At 32.0% G+C, this 20,497-nt stretch overlaps 1 protein-coding gene across 1 annotated transcript; it reads left to right on the forward strand.

Moving 5' to 3' along the window:
• Positions 1-1,544: 1,544 nt before the first annotated feature.
• Positions 1,545-4,496, forward strand: LOC145127073 (protein FAR1-RELATED SEQUENCE 5-like). Its single transcript, XM_079062321.1, has 7 exons — positions 1,545-1,674; positions 1,729-1,853; positions 2,035-2,182; positions 2,233-2,851; positions 2,918-3,113; positions 3,450-4,088; positions 4,269-4,496. Exons 1-7 carry the CDS (start codon positions 1,545-1,547, stop codon positions 4,494-4,496), a joined length of 2,085 nt encoding a protein of 694 aa, XP_078918447.1.
• The last annotated feature ends 16,001 nt before the right edge of the window (positions 4,497-20,497 follow it).

The following is a 20,497-nucleotide window of genomic DNA, read 5'->3' on the forward strand; positions in this document are numbered from 1 at the left end:
TATTTCTTCAGATTTCCAACTGGACATTCGACAAGACTATCTTCTCCAAATCGACAAGTCAAGATCAGATTCAGAAGAAAACAACCGACCTAATGCTTCATTGTAGATTTTCCAATGAACTATACTCACATCCTGTCACACTTCGACGATGATTTCAGGATTTGAGATCCGACGATTTGAGATCGGAGGTGTGATGAAGGGTAGAGAGAGGATCGAGAGAGAGATAGCATAAAGAGTTGACGTGATTAAATGTCCCTAAAATGTCCCTGATTTATTTTAATAAGATGCCCCCGCCCCATTTTATTTTCAGATATTAACGAAAGTGCCACGAAGCATCCTAACCCTCTATTATTTTAATCTAACGGTTATTATTTAGTTCTCGGGTTCTCAGGAAACTTTGAGTTCTCAAATGATCCTTCCTCTCTCTCTCTCTCTCTATATATATATATATATATATATATATATATATATATATATATATATATATATATATATATATATATATATATATATATATATATATATATATATATATATAGGTAGAGGTTCATTTGAGACCACCTATATTTTGTGAGACATGGGGACCAAATCTTAGCCTTTGATCAAATTTGATCTTGTGGCTCATAAAAAAGGGATTAACACTAATTAATCTAACTGATTAGTTAATTAGGGGTAGATTAGACACTAGGTTAAATTTAAGATGATCAAGTTAGCTTAATTTTCACGTCTTCAAGAAATCATCTCACCTGTTAGGGTTTTCTACCAATTTATTCGATGAAAGAACATTCCTTGTTATTCAATTCAATTTGATCTATATTCTATCTCTAATCTTATATTCTTTCAACCGATAATCGATTTGATTTGGACATTGATCGAACGATGCTAAATCATAGCTTTTAAATTCGCGATTTTTGTGTTTTTCGAGTTCATGTTCTTGATTCTTCTACATCTGCAATTGATAATCTGAGTGTTTTTGATCAATTTTAACTCTGTGATCATCGATTTCGGTAGAGGTTCAAGTGTTCAAGGATTTCTGCTAATCTTCATCTTCAACAATTGTTTACGATCTTTCAATTTGTGAATTTTACTCAACATCATGAAATCGTCAATTGATCAAGGTTTGAGTTTTCATCAATTTCACTGTTACATGCATATAACGTATTCAATTTTTAACCTAGTTCATGAATTGAATCATCAAGCTATTATCGATTTCTCCAATTTTATATTTGTATGATTTGTGATTTCAGCAATCAAACATCATCTGTTGTTGAGACATCCAATTCAACAATCAAACATCATTTATTGTTAAATTTGTTTGACCTAGAAAACAATTTAATCTATAATATGTTATTTGACAATGCATCATCTATTTCATTGTTTGATTTTTAACTTTCATTCAATCATTATGTTTTTCAGCAATATGTCATCTGTTTTCGTTTGATTAACATCATCTATTTGCTTTTCATTAACATCATCTTAGTGATAAGTTCATGAGAATGCATGTTATTCTTATAGAATATTGTACATACATTTATATATCAATAATGATAACAGTTATGGATGATTTTGATATGCATGACTTCGAAAACAATCATCTCGATGAAGAAAATCATCAGTTCGGTTCTAATGATTCAAAGATTCTTCATAACGAGGAAAATCAATCGGAAACCCAAGGTAATCATTGCTTTCATTGTTAGTTGCATATAACATATTCAATTTTTAACCTAGTCACAGTTATGGATAATTTAGATATGAATGACATCGGAAATGATCATTACGATGAAGAAAATCATCAATTCAGTTATGGTGATTCAGAGATTCTGCATAATGATAGAATCAATCGGAAATCCAAGGTAATTCTGTTACTGATATCGGTTATTCTTTATAGAATGATGTTGGTGATAAGTTCATGTTACTGCATATTATGCATATAGAATAATGCACATATAACATTGTGGTTTTTTATGATTACAGTCATATGAATGCAAATTATTCTGATTATATGTTAACATGATGGTATATTCTTTTTTGTAGTTCAAAGTGACAATGTTGCAGCACAATATTGCTCTTGCAAATAATTCATTGGAGCTGATGGTTCTTTCTTTTGGATTCCAGAGGTTGAAGCTAGTTGGCTACCTCCTATGGGTTCAATTTTTAAAGATATCAAAGATGCTATTAAGTGGTATAAAGGATATGCATTAAGATCTGGTTTTGATATTAGAAAATCAACAGAGAGGAAAAATAGTGGAATCACAACTTCGAAATATTTTATATGCAATAGAGGGGGATTGCCAAACACTTCTACCTTAGACACGATTAGTGATGATCATAACAAGCAATTGAGAAATAGTAATTGTAAACGCACAAATTGCAAAGCTTTTGTTGCATTCAAAGTTATACCACATTCTTCAGAAGTTTACTTGTGGCGCTTTGAACAACAACACAACCACAAATTGATCAATCAAGATTGTATGCATATTTCAAGAGCTAAACGTCAGTTGGATGTTGTTGTTCATGCTTTTATACATAAGCTTTCGAGTGCAAAGGTGGGGGCAACTACAGCATATAGGCTAATGTGTGTTATAAAAGGAGGATGTGAATTTGTTGGTGGACTAGAGATAGATTGGAAAAATTTTACAAGGGATATAAATTGTCACATCGGGGGCACTGATGCAAATTTGTTGATTACAAAGCTTCAGAATCGTAAAGAGAATGTTACAAATTTTACATTCGAATACAGATGTGACAAGAAGCAGTTAAATGCTCTCTTTTGGGCTGATGAAACTTCAAAACAAAATTTTGAGTTATTTGGGGACGTTGTTTCGTTTGACGCAACATATCGTACAAACAGGTATTTATTCTGGAATTATAAACATTTTTAGTTATATATTCTAATGGTATTTTTTTGTTTTTTTAGGTATTGTATGGTATTTGTACCTTTTACTAGCATTGATAATCACAAAAGGTGCGTCACTTTTGGAGCTGGTTTGTTGTGTAGAGAAGATACAAATTCCTATATTTGGTTACTTCGGTCATTCTTGAAGTGTTTTGGAAAAGCACCAATCATGGTCGTGACCGATCAAGATCCAGCAATGAAAAAAGCTATTGAGATAGTATTGCCATACACAAAACATAGATTTTGTATGTGGCATATCACAAGTAAACTTCCATTGAAGGTACTAACATTATTTTTATATTCTTATCAGTATAAATATGACGTTATTTTCAATATAAATATGACATTATTGTTCTTTTCTTATCAGAATATTAAATGACATATTTTTTGTAATTAGAATAATATATTAAATGAAATGCCTTTTTATATTGTATTATATTCTTATCAGAATATTAAATGAAATATTTTTTGTAATTAGGATAATATATTAAATGAAATGCCTTTTTATACTATATTATATTCTAACAGAATAATATATGAATTGTTTTTTAAGGTAAGCTGGGAAACAATGAATGAATCGGATTTTAAGGCGGACTTCAATAGTATAGTATGGGACTCCAAAATTGCTGTGAATGATTTTGAAATGAGATGGGATACATTAATGGTAAAATATAAGTTACAAGACAATAAATGGATGAAAGATATGTTTGATTTGAGAAGCAGTTGGGTTCCAGCCTATTTTAAAGATGGACCGATGTCAGGTCTAATGAGAACAACTTCTCGGTCGGAAAGTAAGAATTCAGCATTCAATAGTGTATCGCATCATGGTTATACGTTAAACAATTTCATGAATGCTTTTGAGTCTGTTATGGAAAGGCAAAGGAATAATCAGATCAAATTTGATTTTGATACATCTACTATAATTCCAATTATCAAAACACCTCTTGAAGATATGGAGAAACATGCATCTATGGTATACACCAGGACTATTTTTCTCATGGTGCAGAGGGAGACTCTTCATTCACTTGTTTCTTGTTCACAGAAGAGTGTTACTTCAGGTGTTGTTTCCGACATATGCATTGTCAAACATAAAAGGACAAATCTATCAAAGATGAAGGTAGTAGTTGAGAAAAAAGAAAAAGTTGACATCGATTCTGAATGGAATTTTAACACAAGTGAAGGTGATTTTGTGGTAATGTTGACATTTTTATAATTCTAATATTTTAATTTTTATTACTAAATTATTTTCTTAAGTTTTTTTATATTATTGTAATTTTTCTTATTAGAATATACTTAATATTCTAATAGTTTTGAAAAATATTCTAATTTTTCTTTTTTGAATATACTTATTATCCTAATACTTTTGAAACAGGTTGAATTTAACAGAGAACATCTAACGGTGAAATGTTCATGCATGCTTTTTGAGCGGTTTGGAATTTTTTATAGACACATCTTCTGTATTCTAAAGATTTATGACATACAAGAGATTCCGTCAAGATACATTCTTAAGAGATGGAGAAGAGATATTATCCCCACCACAGTTTTGAAAAGGACGTTTAGATATGGTGATTCGTCTGAAAATGTTGAGAAGGTTGCATAAAAAGCTTTTTCCATGCTTGATCAATGCTTGTCTTCATTAAGTAATGATGATAAGAAGTTAGAAGAGTTCATGCAAAAGCTAGAAGTTTTTATGACTGATATTGGTGAACAAGGTTCAGACAAATCACCGGTTACAAAAGAAGCTCATATTGATAAACTTTATAGAGCTACTACGAATCCTGAATTTGTTGATGTTGAAAATCCACCTATGGTGAAGAATAAAGGTTCTGGTATAGGAAAACATTTAAAAAGTGCTTTGGAGAAGGCTACTATTCAAGGTAACAAGCAATCAAGATCATGCAAAACATATGGGGTTAAAGGGCATAATTCAAGGAAATGTTTGACATTGTTGAATAACTCCAAGGTACAAAGTGCATAGTTGTGTCTAGAAATATATTTCGATTTTTTTCGTATTTCAATAAAGTTCAATAATACCAGATAGATAAAATTTTGAATTTCTTTAGTTTGGACATTTTTCAGATGTTTTGGTTTGTGATGATGTATGAGACATTTGGTTTGTGATGATGTATGAGACATTTGAGTTGTGATGATGTGTTATACATTTGAAAACATATTGATTCTTCTAATATTTTCAATCTTTAATTTTTTGAAGTATATATGAATGATTGCAGTATAATGTTTTGTTATCAAATTATTATAATACAAGATTATACATGTAAGAATGTTATATAGGTATATACAACATCTAATATTATTCTAATAGAATAATGATGCCACTATACATTATTCTATTAGAATATTCTACCATGGTCATTAAGAAGTCATCATAATACCAACTATACATTAAGTATTAATCACCTAATAAACCATATCAAGTTTCTTACATAATACTAGGCATCATTTTTTTTGTCTAATTTGTTCAAAATAAGATAAATATTACATAAGGAATTTTTGTTAAGTCACCATAACCACGTTCATAAAATTCCAAACTTCTATCAAATTCTATTTACTACCCATTTCCATTTCATCCATTCTATTGATACCTTCCTCTAACATCTTTTTTCTAGTCGCATGATCAAACTTTCCAAATTCGATTGCTTCTTTGATAACTCTCTCCTTGTGGTTTTTGATTTCATGTGTAGCAATCTTAACAGAATATAAGGCACGTAATTTTACAAATTGCACATCTTGCACATCACTGCCTTTTTCCATTTCCACATTCCACTTTCCTTGCTTTTCTCCACAATATTTTTCCATATGTCTCATTAAAAGTGCTCCATTATCTGTTGTCAACTTCTTTGTGTTGCAGTCAATTTTCATCATCTTCACTGTTGTTGATCGCAAACCTTTGATTTTATTGACGATAAATGTAGTTTTCTCCAGATATCGTATAAAGTACAATTTCTGCAATGTATATTAACAAAATTACATTATTAAATCTATTATATTGTAACTTTAATACGTTTAATAAAAGTAAATGAAAACTTACTAATGATGTAGGTGTCATTCCATAAGTTTCTTCTAACGATTTTGTTTCTATGCTGTCTATAATATGAACTTATGGATATGTTAGGTTGAAAACAACAGCATACATCTGATCACCATTAAGTATTGGGAAAACCACCTGCAATTCCAACAAATTGATCAAAAAGTTAACATAATTCATATCCTTTAATAATGTAATATTTTAATTAATAAAATATTCTTACGAGTTTAAGATCATTGAAATGTACATTTGCCTTGAAATTAGATAGAAACTTATCAACACGGGTCTCAAAAGTTAAAAAACGCTCGTCAAAAGATTTAGTTTCATCTAATAAATCAGAATTCTGTAAACATAGAAAAACAGAAAAATTAGAATATCTTGTTATAATATACAACTAAAATATAAAAGTTCCAATTGTAAAAGAATTTACCATAATTTTGGTATTGAAGAACAGGCGGTATGGTTTACTTTTTGACTTTTGTTCCTCGTAATTTAGAACAGCAGCCCAAGAATCAATCACACTATGATGTATAACATGATAAGGTCGCATGCTCTCAAAATCATGTCTATGCATAATCTCTCCCGTATTTGTTTCAAAAAGTACCTCCCTTAATTTTAAACATTAACAAAAAATATGTCATCAACATTAGAATAAATATCCACATGCATTATAGTTAAACAACAATTCAAAAAAATAATACATGTTTAATTGAAATAGCAAGAGTTAGTGACTTACATTCTGTTTTTATCCTGTGCACATCTTATTAGAACCTGAATCAAAAGAACATTATGCAAATCGATTCTATCAAATAAATTCACAGCTTTATCCATATATGGTGATTTGTAAGAACTTATATCATTCCCCCCTGTGTCAACATTTTGAGATTCAACCCTTTCATGTGATCCTTTTTTTTCATTTTCATTGTTTTGATTATCAGCACTTGAAAAAATAGGATCTGAAAATAACTTAATGAACTTCTCTTTCAATTCATTTGTTATATTGACATCTGGGAACTTTGATATACAATTAGAAACAATTCGATACATGTCCTCCTTTCTGGATGAAACTTTATTGAACATCTTATCAAAGTTCTCTTTATATTCCTGAAAAATAATAAAATACTAGAATTATAAGCATGTAATATTTTATCATCTCAGAATATCTTAGAATATTTGCTATGAACCATAAACATGTAATATTAGAATATCCAGAATTTTTATAACATCATACTTTAACGTAATATAAAAAGAAATTTTATTTTATATTTTAGTTAAAGTTACCTCAACACTGTCATAAAGATCGTCTTTCACATTGGACGGTCCCTCGCTATCTCTCGTCATTTGTGTGATAACAACTTTTCCACATCCAAACCCACCATCTTCAATTTCAAAAGACTGCCTGCTATTCAAATCCTCTGTTGACCACATTGTTAATGTTGAAATTTTTGACTTTAAGATTAAACGCTGACATTCAAGACCGTCACAGTAAAGTAGCTGCATGATAGTAGTTTGTAAATTGTATTAGATATTCATAAATAAAAAATAATTACAATAATTAAACAAAAAGCATACCATCAATAACAACATTGGGCCATTATAATAGCATTTCTTTTTATCTTGATGCCATAGAGATCTTGTATTCTTCATACAGTAATTTAAGTACGCACACCAATCAATGCATGAGATGTCTTCAACTCCAACTACTCTTCTAACAGGATCTATGTTGCACGTCCCATAAGAATGTGATTCAGCAAACGTATTCATAAACAAAGAAATAAAATTTAGCTTGAAGATATCATCATCTCTTTTGGATTTCAGAATGGCTTCTTTGAATCCAGTGGCATTCATTGTTTCTTTTGTAAATTGGCTTTTCCATGTAACATACGTTTCATTCTCACTGTCAACAAAATGAAAATCAAACAAGCTTCTTCCTCCATTTGGTAGACCAAAGACTTTATGAATCTTTTCTTTTGTGATCTTAATTTTTTTTATCAAGCACAATACTGTTGTTTTGATGATCATAATGTTGAACAACAAAATGTGCAAGCTTCAACGGAATTCTCTTGATGTTCAACTCCAAAAGTGATCCAAAGCCCATCTTCTTTACACATTTTTTTGAGACATACTTAAACTTTTTATAACTTCAATCATAGCTCCGGGATTCATTCTAGTATTTATTAAAGGCAGATCTTTTAATAAATCTTTTGTTGTTTTTTTGTGTCTTTTTCTCGATGTTATCATTTGTATTGTCTAACTTCCTTTTTTTATTTTTTTCATCTTCAGAATGCACCTTTTGTTTCCCTATTGTTCAATGGATTTTCAGAATAAATAATATTAGAAAAAAGATAATAACATCATAAAAATAGAATACAAATTAACACTTCAGAATATTCTATTAGAATAACATCTATATGAATATGTCTACTATGTTTCAGAAGTCAGTGAATGTTGATACGTCAATATAATTAATAACAGAAGTAAAAGTCAATATCATGACTAAAGTACTTAATCGCATAATTAAGTCCAAACTGTTAGTGATTAGGGTTAGGCAAAAACCCATTAGGGTTTAACTAACATGTTATTAGTTAACACAAAATTTCCAATTAAAACGAACTATGTAAAATGTTTCTGCTAACTGTAATTGTAAATGCATAATCAATAATAACAAATATGAATTTTACCTATATATGGCATTCTTGCTATTAGAATAACATTAATACACAAGATATTATAGTACAAATACAATAATTGATGATATACCTTTTTTTTCTTTGGCATTTGCTGTTGTATCGGTTGGTTCATCAATCTGCTTCAATGATTTTCTTCTTTCAATTAGTCGTTCGGCTATTGAAGTTTTTTCATGAGTTTTAGCCATATCCAACCTTCTTGCTGTTTATTGTCATTTTCATAATAAAATTAGGAATTAATAATTGATTTATCATATCCAAATATCTAGATTAACATTTAAAAATATTCTATTAGAATAAGGAAACAAATTAGATTAATATTTGAAAATATTCTATTAGAATAAGATTAATAGAACATAGAAAAACATTAATAGAATATAGAATATTTTATTGTAATACATAGAATAACATAAACAAATGAGATAAATAGTTTATTATAGTACATAGAATAACAGAAATATATTAGATTAATATTTAAAAATATTCTATTAGAATAAAATTAATAGAATATAGAAAAACAATTATAGAATATAGAATATTTTATTATAATACATAGAATAACAGAAACAAATGAGATAAATATTTTATTAGAATAGAATAACTGATGATGTACCTTTTTTTCTTTTTCTTTTGATGTTGTAGCTGATAATTCATCAATCGACTTCGATGATTTTCTTTTTTGAACCAACAGTTTGCCTGTTGAAGTTTCAACTTCATTACTTCTACCGAGTGTCATCATTTTTATTTTTGATTTTGTCATTATTGTTATAATATTAGCTCCATGAAAATAATTAATGTTAAATACACTTTAATTTTTGTTTGTTATAGAAAAACACTTACATTTATTTCAAAATTATATTCTAACTCATCATAATAAAGATACACATAATAAATTTAAAGCAAATTGACCAATATGCCCATGCACTGTTTATTTATGACATTAAAGTTACTTGAATTTTCTATAAACACAGTTACATACATACACACAAAAAATAGAAGCAAATTGATGAATATGTCCTTGTACATAATATTTTTCCATCCACTCACCCGAGTGATGCTTGACTTAACCATGCATAAAGTTTATACAATGATTAAAGTTTTATGTAAAAGAACAGTTAGAAGTTGAATCACATAGTAAGATGTCAAAAGTGGAATGATAACTCTCTATTTTCTCAGAAAATGCAGAAAACCAATATAATATCTTGATTGTCAATTACACAATTTTGTTTTTGTTTATGTGATGAGTTCTATACTAATTCCGATCAAGTTCTGAATTATTAGAGGACATAATATACAAGTGTTTAATGGAAAAACTTTATTATTCTTCTTCAGACCAAGACCACCAGGACCAATACCATGAGGAGGTTTCTTTTCATATCTGCCTTGAAAGCACTTGTGTCCATTTCCCTTTTCACATACACACAAAATCTCAAAAGTAATAAATAAATGTGTTTGGTTGGAATCAAAACCGAATGCCCTTGCAAATAAATGAAAGGCTAAAGCTTGATTTATCATCAATCCAAAGAATCCCACATAAGAATGTATTAAATGTAATATAAGTAGGGGCACATGTTTGTTATAAATACATACTCAAACAACACAAAAACGCTCATATTCTCAGATGTGAAGGCTTTGTCTCATTGTCTGTGGTGAGTATTTCACTAAGATACAAGAGCCCAATGCCTTAATTATTAGTATGTAGATATGGAGACTGGAGCAACAATAGAAGGTCAATTCTCGAAGCTACATCATCGTTTTCAAACGGAAACAAGGATATAAAATGATAATTAATAGAACTATTGAAATACCTGGAATTTCTTGAGAATTTTTGGTAATAATGTCATTTAGATGATTTGATGGTGTAGATTCTGAAGCACGTGTTGATGTAGCCATCTTCGTTGATAAGAAATACTCGATAAGAATGAAATTAAGTAAGTTTAGGGTTTTATCGAGGCATTAGAGACCAGAATATGAATCAAAACGTTTAAAATCGATATGACAAGGGTTTTTAGGGTTTTTATCGATGTTTTCAAGTGAAAATCGGATTCACAACATCGAAAAATGAAATCGATACAAGGAGAAATCGAAGATGATGAGTTCAAGAGCACAAGAAGTTAGGGTTTTGATGGAGTGTTTAAAACCGAAAATGATAAGAAGTTTGGAAGAGGGTTTTGAGAATACAGATGAAGAAATTGAGTTTTTTGATTTTAATGTTCTTCCCTCGTGAATAAGTCGTAATCTCAAAGTTATTACATTTGTCCCTTTTTCGTCCTTGGAAAATAAGTCCTAATATTTTTAGTCCCTTTTAATTTAAAAACTTGCACTTTGGTTCAAATATTATTTTAATTGTAAAATAAAATTACTTAATTACAAATATTCTAAAACAAATATTTTCATTTATTCTAAAGTTTTACTTTTACTAATAGAGACAATGTTCTTTTTTTTTTTCTAAAGTAAGATGTCCTAAAATATACTAAAATTTTATTATCCTAATTTTTTTATTATTGCAACAGGATACTAAATTTAATTTCATTTATTTTTTTTATTAAAATATTTTAAAACAAAATTACATATTATATTATAGTTAGATAATAAAACGTTTTATTATTAAGTATTTTAATGAAACCAGAATAATCAGAATAGTTTACAGAAAACAAATTAGAATAAGCTTAATACAATATTAACAATATGTGTTTTTATTTGTCAAAATTATTGTATAAGAATAATAAACATATATGGATTTTAATCATTTATCATTTTACCAAACAATTTTTTAATCAAATAATTAGGCATCATCAAACAAAAAATTTAAACGCTATATATCATTTACTATTAAGCAGTAAATATTTTATCAAGATACCAACTAACTGGTTTAAGCATATCATTTACCAAAATATCAATGGTTTAAGCATATCCTCAAACATAAGCATTTAAAAAAAACAAAATAGAAAATAAATTGTCTGTATGTAATAAGCCAATATAAGAAATTTTCAAACTTTCTTCATTTCCAGATTGTCTCTTGCTTCACTCCCTTCTTTCACCAACATACACCTAGTTTTCTTATCAAGTTTTGAAAATTCCAATGCTTCTGCAACATTCAATTTTCTCTGCTTGTTAATTTGATGGTTTGCTAGCTTAGCAACATAAAATGTACGCAACTTTGCAATCTTCTTAGATGTCCTAACACTTTCTTCTCCCAGTTCCACATCCCACTTTTCTTCTTTCTCACCCATGTATTTTTCCATGTGCCTCATCAAAAATATACCATCATCATTTGTCTTAGCTTTTGTTTGCCATGTCATTTTCATTTTCTTTGGCTTCACAGATTTAAATAAAGAAACCTTATCCCGCCGATCGTTGTCCAAAAACTTTGAAAAGTACATTTGCTGCAATGTATATTAATAAAATACCATTATTTTTTTATAGAATTATAACTATATTAAGTAAATAAATCTTATAAGAATATAAATATTATATTTTATATTCTAATCAGAATTTATTTACTTATGCAGAGTGGTTTTTTTAAAGTAAACAATTATGATTAAAATAAAAATTTTAGATTTATGCAAGAAACATTTACCACAAGTTTAGGAATCTCTCCATAGATATCTTCCACTGTTTTGGTGTATCTTATGCTGTCAATGATTATATGTTCTGGATTTGTAAGGTTGAAAAGAAGACAATAAAAATGACCACGGTTGTGTATTGGAAAAAACACCTGTAGTTCAAACATAAATACAGATGAATTTTATAAATTTTAATAATGAATATGTTATCTTGTAATCAAAAATACATACCAGATTAACAGAATTGAAATCCACTTTTCTTTTGGTGTCATATAAGTAATTGTTTACAGCCTCATCAAAAATTCGGAATCTTTCGACAAAAGGTATTGAAGAATTCAATAATTTTTCTGTCTGTACATATAGAACAATAGAAATATTAGAATACATTGTTACAAAGTATAATTAGAATATAGAAAATAAATTTAAAAATTAAGTACCATAATTTGAGTGTTGAAGAAGACACGTGGTGGTGATTTTTTGTTTCTCAGGTTTTCTTCTTCAAAATTAAGAACAACAACCCAACAATCAATAACGAAAGGATGTATCTTATGATTTGGACGCATACCCTCAAAATGCACCCTATCCATTATGTCTCCAGACTCGGTTTCAAACAGCATTTCCCTTCAAACAAAAATATTGCATTGTAGTTAAAATATATTATTTAACTAAAACTAATGTAAATTAATTAGAATAATATTTTCTTTTGAATAGTGTTACAATATTCCAATAAGAATATTACACAATACTCAAATTTATAAAAGTATTCCTTCAAGAATATGCATATATAATTAAAAAAAATTACTAAACATTGTGGATTTACTTACATTGGATCTTTGTCTCCAACGCATCTAAACATGATTTGTGCCATTATCTCTTGCCCAGTACAGACTTTTTCACTTAAGTCAATTACCCTATTCACAAAAGGTGATCTAAAAATATCTGGATTAGTCACCTTCCTTTTCCCTCTTTCATTCACATTCTGACCCTTTTTCCCTTTCTCATCTAAAATATGCTCTTCATTCCCTTCTAACTCTCCATCTTCATCATTACCCTCAGAATTATCACCAGTTTCTGCATCGTTCATTAGTTGGGTTATTTGAAGATCAAAGGAAGGAAATTCTGAATTTTCAAATGTTAGTTTTTTTTGGAACAGGAGATTTGACAAATGGATTTGGAATTGTATTTGAATCTGGATTTCTGTTTGAAAATATTATAAGCAAATCCTCATCTAATTTTTCTATGAATGAATCAGACCAAGGGGAAAAATCAATAGATATACCTTTTGGATTGTGTTTTGGTGTAACAATTGAGCTCTCACCTATATTGTCTCCAACCACCTTCTCTACAATATTCCCCTCCCTAATCTTCTCCCCACCAATCATTTCACCACCCTCAACAAGATTTTTGCTCTCAACATTCTCTTCTAAATTCTTCTTTCCAATAGTCTCGTCTATATTATTCACCTCTAAAGCCAAATTTATTTTTTCATCAACATTTATTCCTTCAAATTCTATTTGTCTTTCTGGATTGTGGCGATGTCTAAACGTTTCCTTGCCAATATTATTCTCTAAACCCAAATTTATTGGGTCGTCAACATTCATATCTTGATCTTCTTCTTTTCTTTCTTCATTATCTGGAAACTTCTGTTGTAATGGTTTAACAGCTAAAAATGCAACCAACTTTGTATTCATTCCTTCATCTTTATCATCATCAAAATCAGAAATTTTTGTTTTATTAAGCTCTTCATCTCTATCTGCTTTGACTTCAGTTCTCTCCTTAATAGTTTCTGATTTCTCTCGACTTGAAAAAAGTGTAGTTGAAAATATGTCTCTAAACTTTCTTATCATCTCCTTCGTTTTATTGTCTTCAGGGAATTTCGATAGACAATGAAAAATAATATCTTCCATATTATCCTTTTGAGTTGAGACATTGTTGAAAATTTTATTATACTCCTGGGAAAAAAAAGACATTAGAATATTTTTCTTATATTAAGTTAGGGCATAATTAAAATATATTCTAAAACATAATTTAATAATATATTCTACTTAGAATATACCTCAATACGAGTGTCCTGATTCTCATTCTCCTTATTCTTATTCTTGTCACGTTCTAAATTTGAACTTTGTTCAATTAGATTTCCAACCCCAAATCCACCAGCTTCAATCTCAAAAGATTGTCTTTCCTTCAACTTATCTGCTGTCCATATCGTAACTAATGGTGTTTTACGTTCTATTTTTTGGAGCTTGCATTCAATTTCATCACAGTAAATTAGCTGCATTATTTCAACATCATATTAGATATCCATTTTTAAGAAAAAAATAAGTATATGTGATAGCTCCATTTTATTTACTTCTTTTTATAGTTTTTTTTAGCACATTTCATTCGCATTTTAGTTAATTTCCATGCATATTTTCCTTTTTGTTATTTTTATGACCATTTCGGGTATTTTCTAGTTTCTTGAGCATTATTGCAGATTTTTTGAAGACTAGCGGAGCGGGACTCTTGGGAGGCAATTGGGCTTGAAGGGAAATGGGGATTTCATGCTTGATGGCTATGGAGGTGATTCATGGAGTGGGCTTGTCAATTGCTTGAAGGCTTGGAAGATTTGAACTTTAAATTTGCAAGGCGCGGGAGAATTTTTGAGTGTGCGGAGGCTGATGATCGGGCGATTACAAGAGCTTTGGAGGATTTGGAAAAGTCAAATTGGGCTCAAATTGAAGAGAACTTGAAGAAAAATGGGCTAGAAGCTGATCAGACTCGAACTGGGCCAATTGAATAGCTGTGGGGGCCCAAAACTTGAAGAAGCCCAAAAACTCCGTCATAGTCACGCGGCCCGCGTAAGATTCCCCGCGGCCCGCATGGAATCCTGACAAGGGCAAATTCGGGATTTTGTCTAGAGCTCTATATTGGGAAGGTTGGTGTGCCTCTTCAGCCTAATCTTTGACATCCGATTTGGAGGCTTTCTCTCTGGAGTTTGGGAGCATTTTGAAGGCCAAGAACCCTCAAGAACTTCACCATTTCATCTCTTAATTCTTGCTAAATGTTTGGTACAATCTTCTCTAACTTTATTTCTTTGAGTTTAGCTATGCTTGGCTAAACTAATCTTGGTTGACTTTTGTTGAATCCTTTGAACTTTTGTTGAATGTTGAAGAATCCATGAACACGTTCTTAAATCTTTATGGGAATGTTTTGTGTTTTAACATCTTATCACTACTTGTATGTTTTAGTTCATGAGTTTAAATGTGTTTGTGGTGATTAGTTGGCTAATTTCTTGATTAAGTAAAGGATCTTCAAATTAGCAAGCAACAAATGATTTTTGTGTTGTTTTTGCTTCGCACAATCATAAAAACATTTCCTCCAACATGGTGGTGAAAGCATTTGACCCCTCTTGGATTTGGTGACTTTTTGGTTCTTAATGCTAGTTGACTTTCACTAATTACATGCTTAATGGAAATTGTGACTTTGACTAAGGAAATTGTTATGAGCTTCTCTAACCATTTTAACAACTAAGAAAAGTCTAGGTAATCTCAAGCTTCTTGCATTACTATAGTCAAATTAAGGATTTAAATCAAGTATTGCACCATTGGATTCTAATGATATGTTCATCAAAAGCCAAAGTGAGGAAACCTTAAGTCAACCATCTTTCTCTTATTGATTTCACATCAAATTCTTATTTTTGCCAAATTATTCATTTAAGTTCTAGTTTAATTCTAGTTTTAGTTTAAGTATTTCAAAAATATCAAAACCCCCATTTTTATTTTATTGTCATTTTAGAAGTACTGTTGCAAAAAGATTTTCCATAGAGTTATAAATTGAACCAATCTCCGTGGATCGACCCCTTTACCACTATACACTATTTTAGTGTAAAAGATTTAGGGTTATTTATTTTTGTTGGCCTCGACAACCACCAAATTTTGGCGCCGTTGCCGGGGATTGGTTTATATTTAATCAGTTTGTTTCTCTATGCCTAGATCTCATTGTGCAGGTACTCTAGTTTAAAACTAAAAAAAATTGAAAAAAAAAAATTATGGTTCAGAAATGAACACTCCTTGCATTGAAGATAAACTTTCTAAGCTAGCTCAGTTAGTTATGATGATTGAAAGTGACCAAAGTGTGCAACCCTCGCCTCTTCTTTGCGATAATTGCGCCCAAAATGGACATCATTCCGATATGTGTCCATATTCACAAGGAGAATGGGAAGAAGTGCAAGAGAAGGGAAGCTACTACTGGTCAAACCAATGGATTTATGATCAACCTCAACATGATCAATGGTGGGACAACAACCAAGCTTGGGGATACAACCAATACCAAAGCCCATATCAAGCTTGGAGAAATGAAAAACACCAACCAACTCCATAATTCCAACATCCATATCCTCCACCTCCTCAACAACCTGAAATTCCAAGCATGTCCTTAGAGGACATTGTGAAGAGCATTGCCACATCTACCCAAATTTTCCAAGAAACAACCCAAGCTAGCCTCAAAAGCTTAGAGAAACAAATAACACAAATTTCTCAAACAATAAGTATAATGGAAGCTCAAGACAAACTACCGTCTGAAGAGAGCCCATGGCATAGCACATGTGCCATTCCTTTGAAAGATGAGAAAAGTTTCGATGGCCCAAGAGTGTTATGTGGAGAAGAGGAAGAAGGAGTAGAAATGGAAGAGGCTGTCAAGGAGGAAGAAGAAATTGAGAAAGATGTCAATGAAACTATAGAGGACGTGTTGGGGGTTAACGAAAGAGAGTTTGAGCCACCCACTACCATTGATAAACTAACTCCAGTGGTAGACAAACCACAAGAGCCGAAAACGATAAATCTGTCGAACCCTTTAAATGATACATATCCCGAGAAGGAAGACACCCAACCGGTCACCAACTCGACCACTATGTCGAATATGGAAGAGTTGGTCACCTTACTAAACAAGTACAAGAAAGAATATGGTTGGATTCTTTCTATTATCAAAGGTCTAAGTCCGGTATGGTTTTTCCGTAAAAAGAAAGTCAAATACAAGAAAAGAGTCCCAATGGAGATGTGGAAATTAAAAAATGTTGACACGGGGCAAGTTTTCAAGGTTAATGGACATTGGTTGAAGCCATTATATGAAGGTTTTGATTCAAATGTCCAAGATGTCGTCCATTTGGACGCACCAAAGTGTTAAAGTGAAGTTTGGAGGCGTCTCGCCGAAGACGTTAAAGAAGGGCATTTTTGGGAAGCATTGTGCTTTCGTCTTTTATAAAGCGAATAAAATGATTTTGAAAATGTTCATTTTTGAAAAATTTCAAGCTTTATTCTCACCTTTCGTCCAAACTTTTGTTGTGTTTTTGAAACCCGGGATTTTGCGGGAATCATTTTGGCCAAAAATCAAGTTTTTAGAAAAATTTCAAATTTTGAAGTGCAGGAAGTCACGCGGCCCGCGTGAAATTCCACGCGGCCCGCGTACGGTCTTGTGCGGCTTATGTGCGGCCCATTCCTTGCCCGCGTAGAAGAATCACCTCCAACCTTGTTCAGCACACACGGCCAGCGTGCGGGTTCCACGCGGCCCGCGTAAGACTTTGTGCGGCCATCGTGCGGGTTCCACGCGGCCCGCACAGATTTCCGATTCTTTGCCATTTTCAAGCTTCAGGTCCCGTGGCCTCCGTGCGACTAGCACGCGGCCCGCGTGAAAGGTCAGAAGAATCAGTGAGATTTCGAGAAAACTAGACGCGGCCAACACGCAGCCCGCGCCTTACCCGCGCTCCGTACAAAAACTCAATTTCCCGGAGATCTACCGGTCAGAATCCCGCGAGACCACCGCCATTCTTCACCATTTTTCCTCCTCTACAAACCCCTATGCTCTACCCGACCCTCCGATTTAGGTTATTTCCGCCCTTTCCTTAAGCATTGAGGACAATGCTTGGTGGGCATTTCCCTTTTGCTTTTACTTTTTCATGCATTTTTTTTGTTAGGTTGCATTTCATTTTAGTTTTAAGCTAATTTGCATTCATTTTTTTTTATAAAATTCCAAAAAGATTTTATTTTCTTCTTTTCTACTTTCTATTTTTGCATAACATTTAGCTTAGGGCATTAGCATTCATGCATTTTTGTTATCTGTTTATTCTCACCCCCTTGGATGCCATGGAACAGGTTCATAGTTATTGTATCATTATTGGTCCAGGATCTTGTTGCTATCTCACCCATCGAACCGGGACCACCAGCTGCAGTTTGGGACTTCATACTTGGGATCAGATGCTGGAAGCTTAAAGGGGTAAGTGATCATGGCCAGGTAGTTTTCATGAAGAATTATGCATGCAATACTAACAACTGTAGGATATACTATAGCAATGGATGTTCTTAGCCTTACGGTCACTACCGTTGAGAGGATCACACTTGATCATGTTTGAACCGTTAAGATGAAGCACTGGTGCTTGTCCCCGAGTAGAATCCATATCCGGTCTCTTTACATCACCATATCTTTTTGCGATTTTCTTAGGATCTTAGAAAGTCTTTTAGTCCGCATATGGACATTTTCATTATTTTTGAAAAATTGCAAGTTTGAAAAGGAGCTTACATTACATCTTTATGCTCCACACATGGTCATTTTCACACTTAGACCATTCAGATTATATTACTACCCTTTCAGTTCCACTTACACACTTTTGGGAACCAAATTTTGAGTCAAAGGGTTTTCTTGTTAAAAATTTCGATTGTTAATACATTACCTTCAAGTGTTTATTAAAAAAAAACAAAAAAATAAAAAATAAAACAAAAAAAAATTCAAGCTGCAATAATCGTAGATAGGTGACCGGTTCAATTATTGAACAAATTTTCCTACATTTTGGTCACCCGGCGTTTGATATTCATTTATATAGAGTTGTTTTATTGTATATAGATCGAGTTGTTTTTTTCGCAAATTGGTGATGTTAGGGAGACTGTCGAGTCGGATACTACAGGAGGTTTGGGCCAACACTAAGTAAACCGATTCCTACAACGGTGCCCGAGCGATTAAACCCAATTACACATGAGAGTAGCCGGCAGACGTGAGATCAGAGTGTACACTTAAAAGAGGAGCTCCACACGAGCCCATCCAACTGCTTTCTCCCTACTACAGATGTTCTTCATTGTATGCATGTTCCATTGGGCTGCGACTGCTCATCCCTCCTTACTCACCTAAAGGAGTTGTCCTGGCTGTGGTTTATGGTCCCATTGTCATCGGATGAAAAATTCGTGAGGTAATAGCAAGATCAATTCTGACCATGTTGACTAACGGTGATCAGGTTCCTCGGTTCTATCCATTCTTTTTATTTTCCCTAGGATAGTTCATCCCGAGTTCATTTTAGTCTTGTCTTACTTGAGGACAAGTAAGGTTTAAGCTTGGGGTGATTTGATAGCTCCATTTTATTTACTTCTTTTTATAGTTTTTTTTAGCACATTTCATTCGCATTTTAGTTAATTTCCATGCATATTTTCCTTTTTGTTATTTTTATGACCATTTCGGGTATTTTCTAGTTTCTTGAGCATTATTGCAGATTTTTTGAAGACTAGCAGAGCGGGACTCTTGGGAGGCAATTGGGCTTAAAGGGAAATGGGGATTTCATGCTTGATGGCTATGGAGGTGATTCATGGAGTGGGCTTGTCAATTGCTTGAAGGCTTGGAAGATTTGAACTTTAAATTTGCAAGGCGCGGGAGAATTTTTGAGTGTGCGGAGGCTGATGATCGGGCGATTACAAGAGCTTTGGAGGATTTGGAAAAGTCAAATTAGGCTCAAATTGAAGAGAACTTGAAGAAAAATGGGCTAGAAGCTGATCGGACTCGAACTGGGCCAATTGAATAGCTGTGGGGGCCCAAAACTTGAAGAAGCCCAAAAACTCCGTCATAGTCACGCGGCCCGCGTAAGATTCCCCGCGGCCCGCATGGAATCCTGACAAGGGCAAATTCGGGATTTTGTCTAGAGCTCTATATTGGGAAGGTTGGTGTGCCTCTTCAGCCTAATCTTTGACATCCGATTTGGAGGCTTTCTCTCTGGAGTTTGGGAGCATTTTGAAGGCCAAGAACCCTCAAGAACTTCACCATTTCATCTCTTAATTCTTGCTAAATGTTTGGTACAATCTTCTCTAACTTTATTTCTTTGAGTTTAGCCATGCTTGGCTAAACTAATCTTGGTTGACTTTTGTTGAATCCTTTGAACTTTTGTTGAATGTTGAAGAATCCATGAACATGTTCTTAAATCTTTATGGGAATGTTTTGTGTTTTAACATCTTATCACTACTTGTATGTTTTAGTTCATGAGTTTAAATGTGTTTGTGGTGATTAGTTGGCTAAT

This window comes from Lactuca virosa, chromosome 7, assembly GCF_052849685.1.
Source record: "Lactuca virosa cultivar CGN04683 chromosome 7, Lactuca_virosa_CGN04683_v6, whole genome shotgun sequence".
Taxonomy (NCBI): domain Eukaryota; kingdom Viridiplantae; phylum Streptophyta; class Magnoliopsida; order Asterales; family Asteraceae; genus Lactuca; species Lactuca virosa.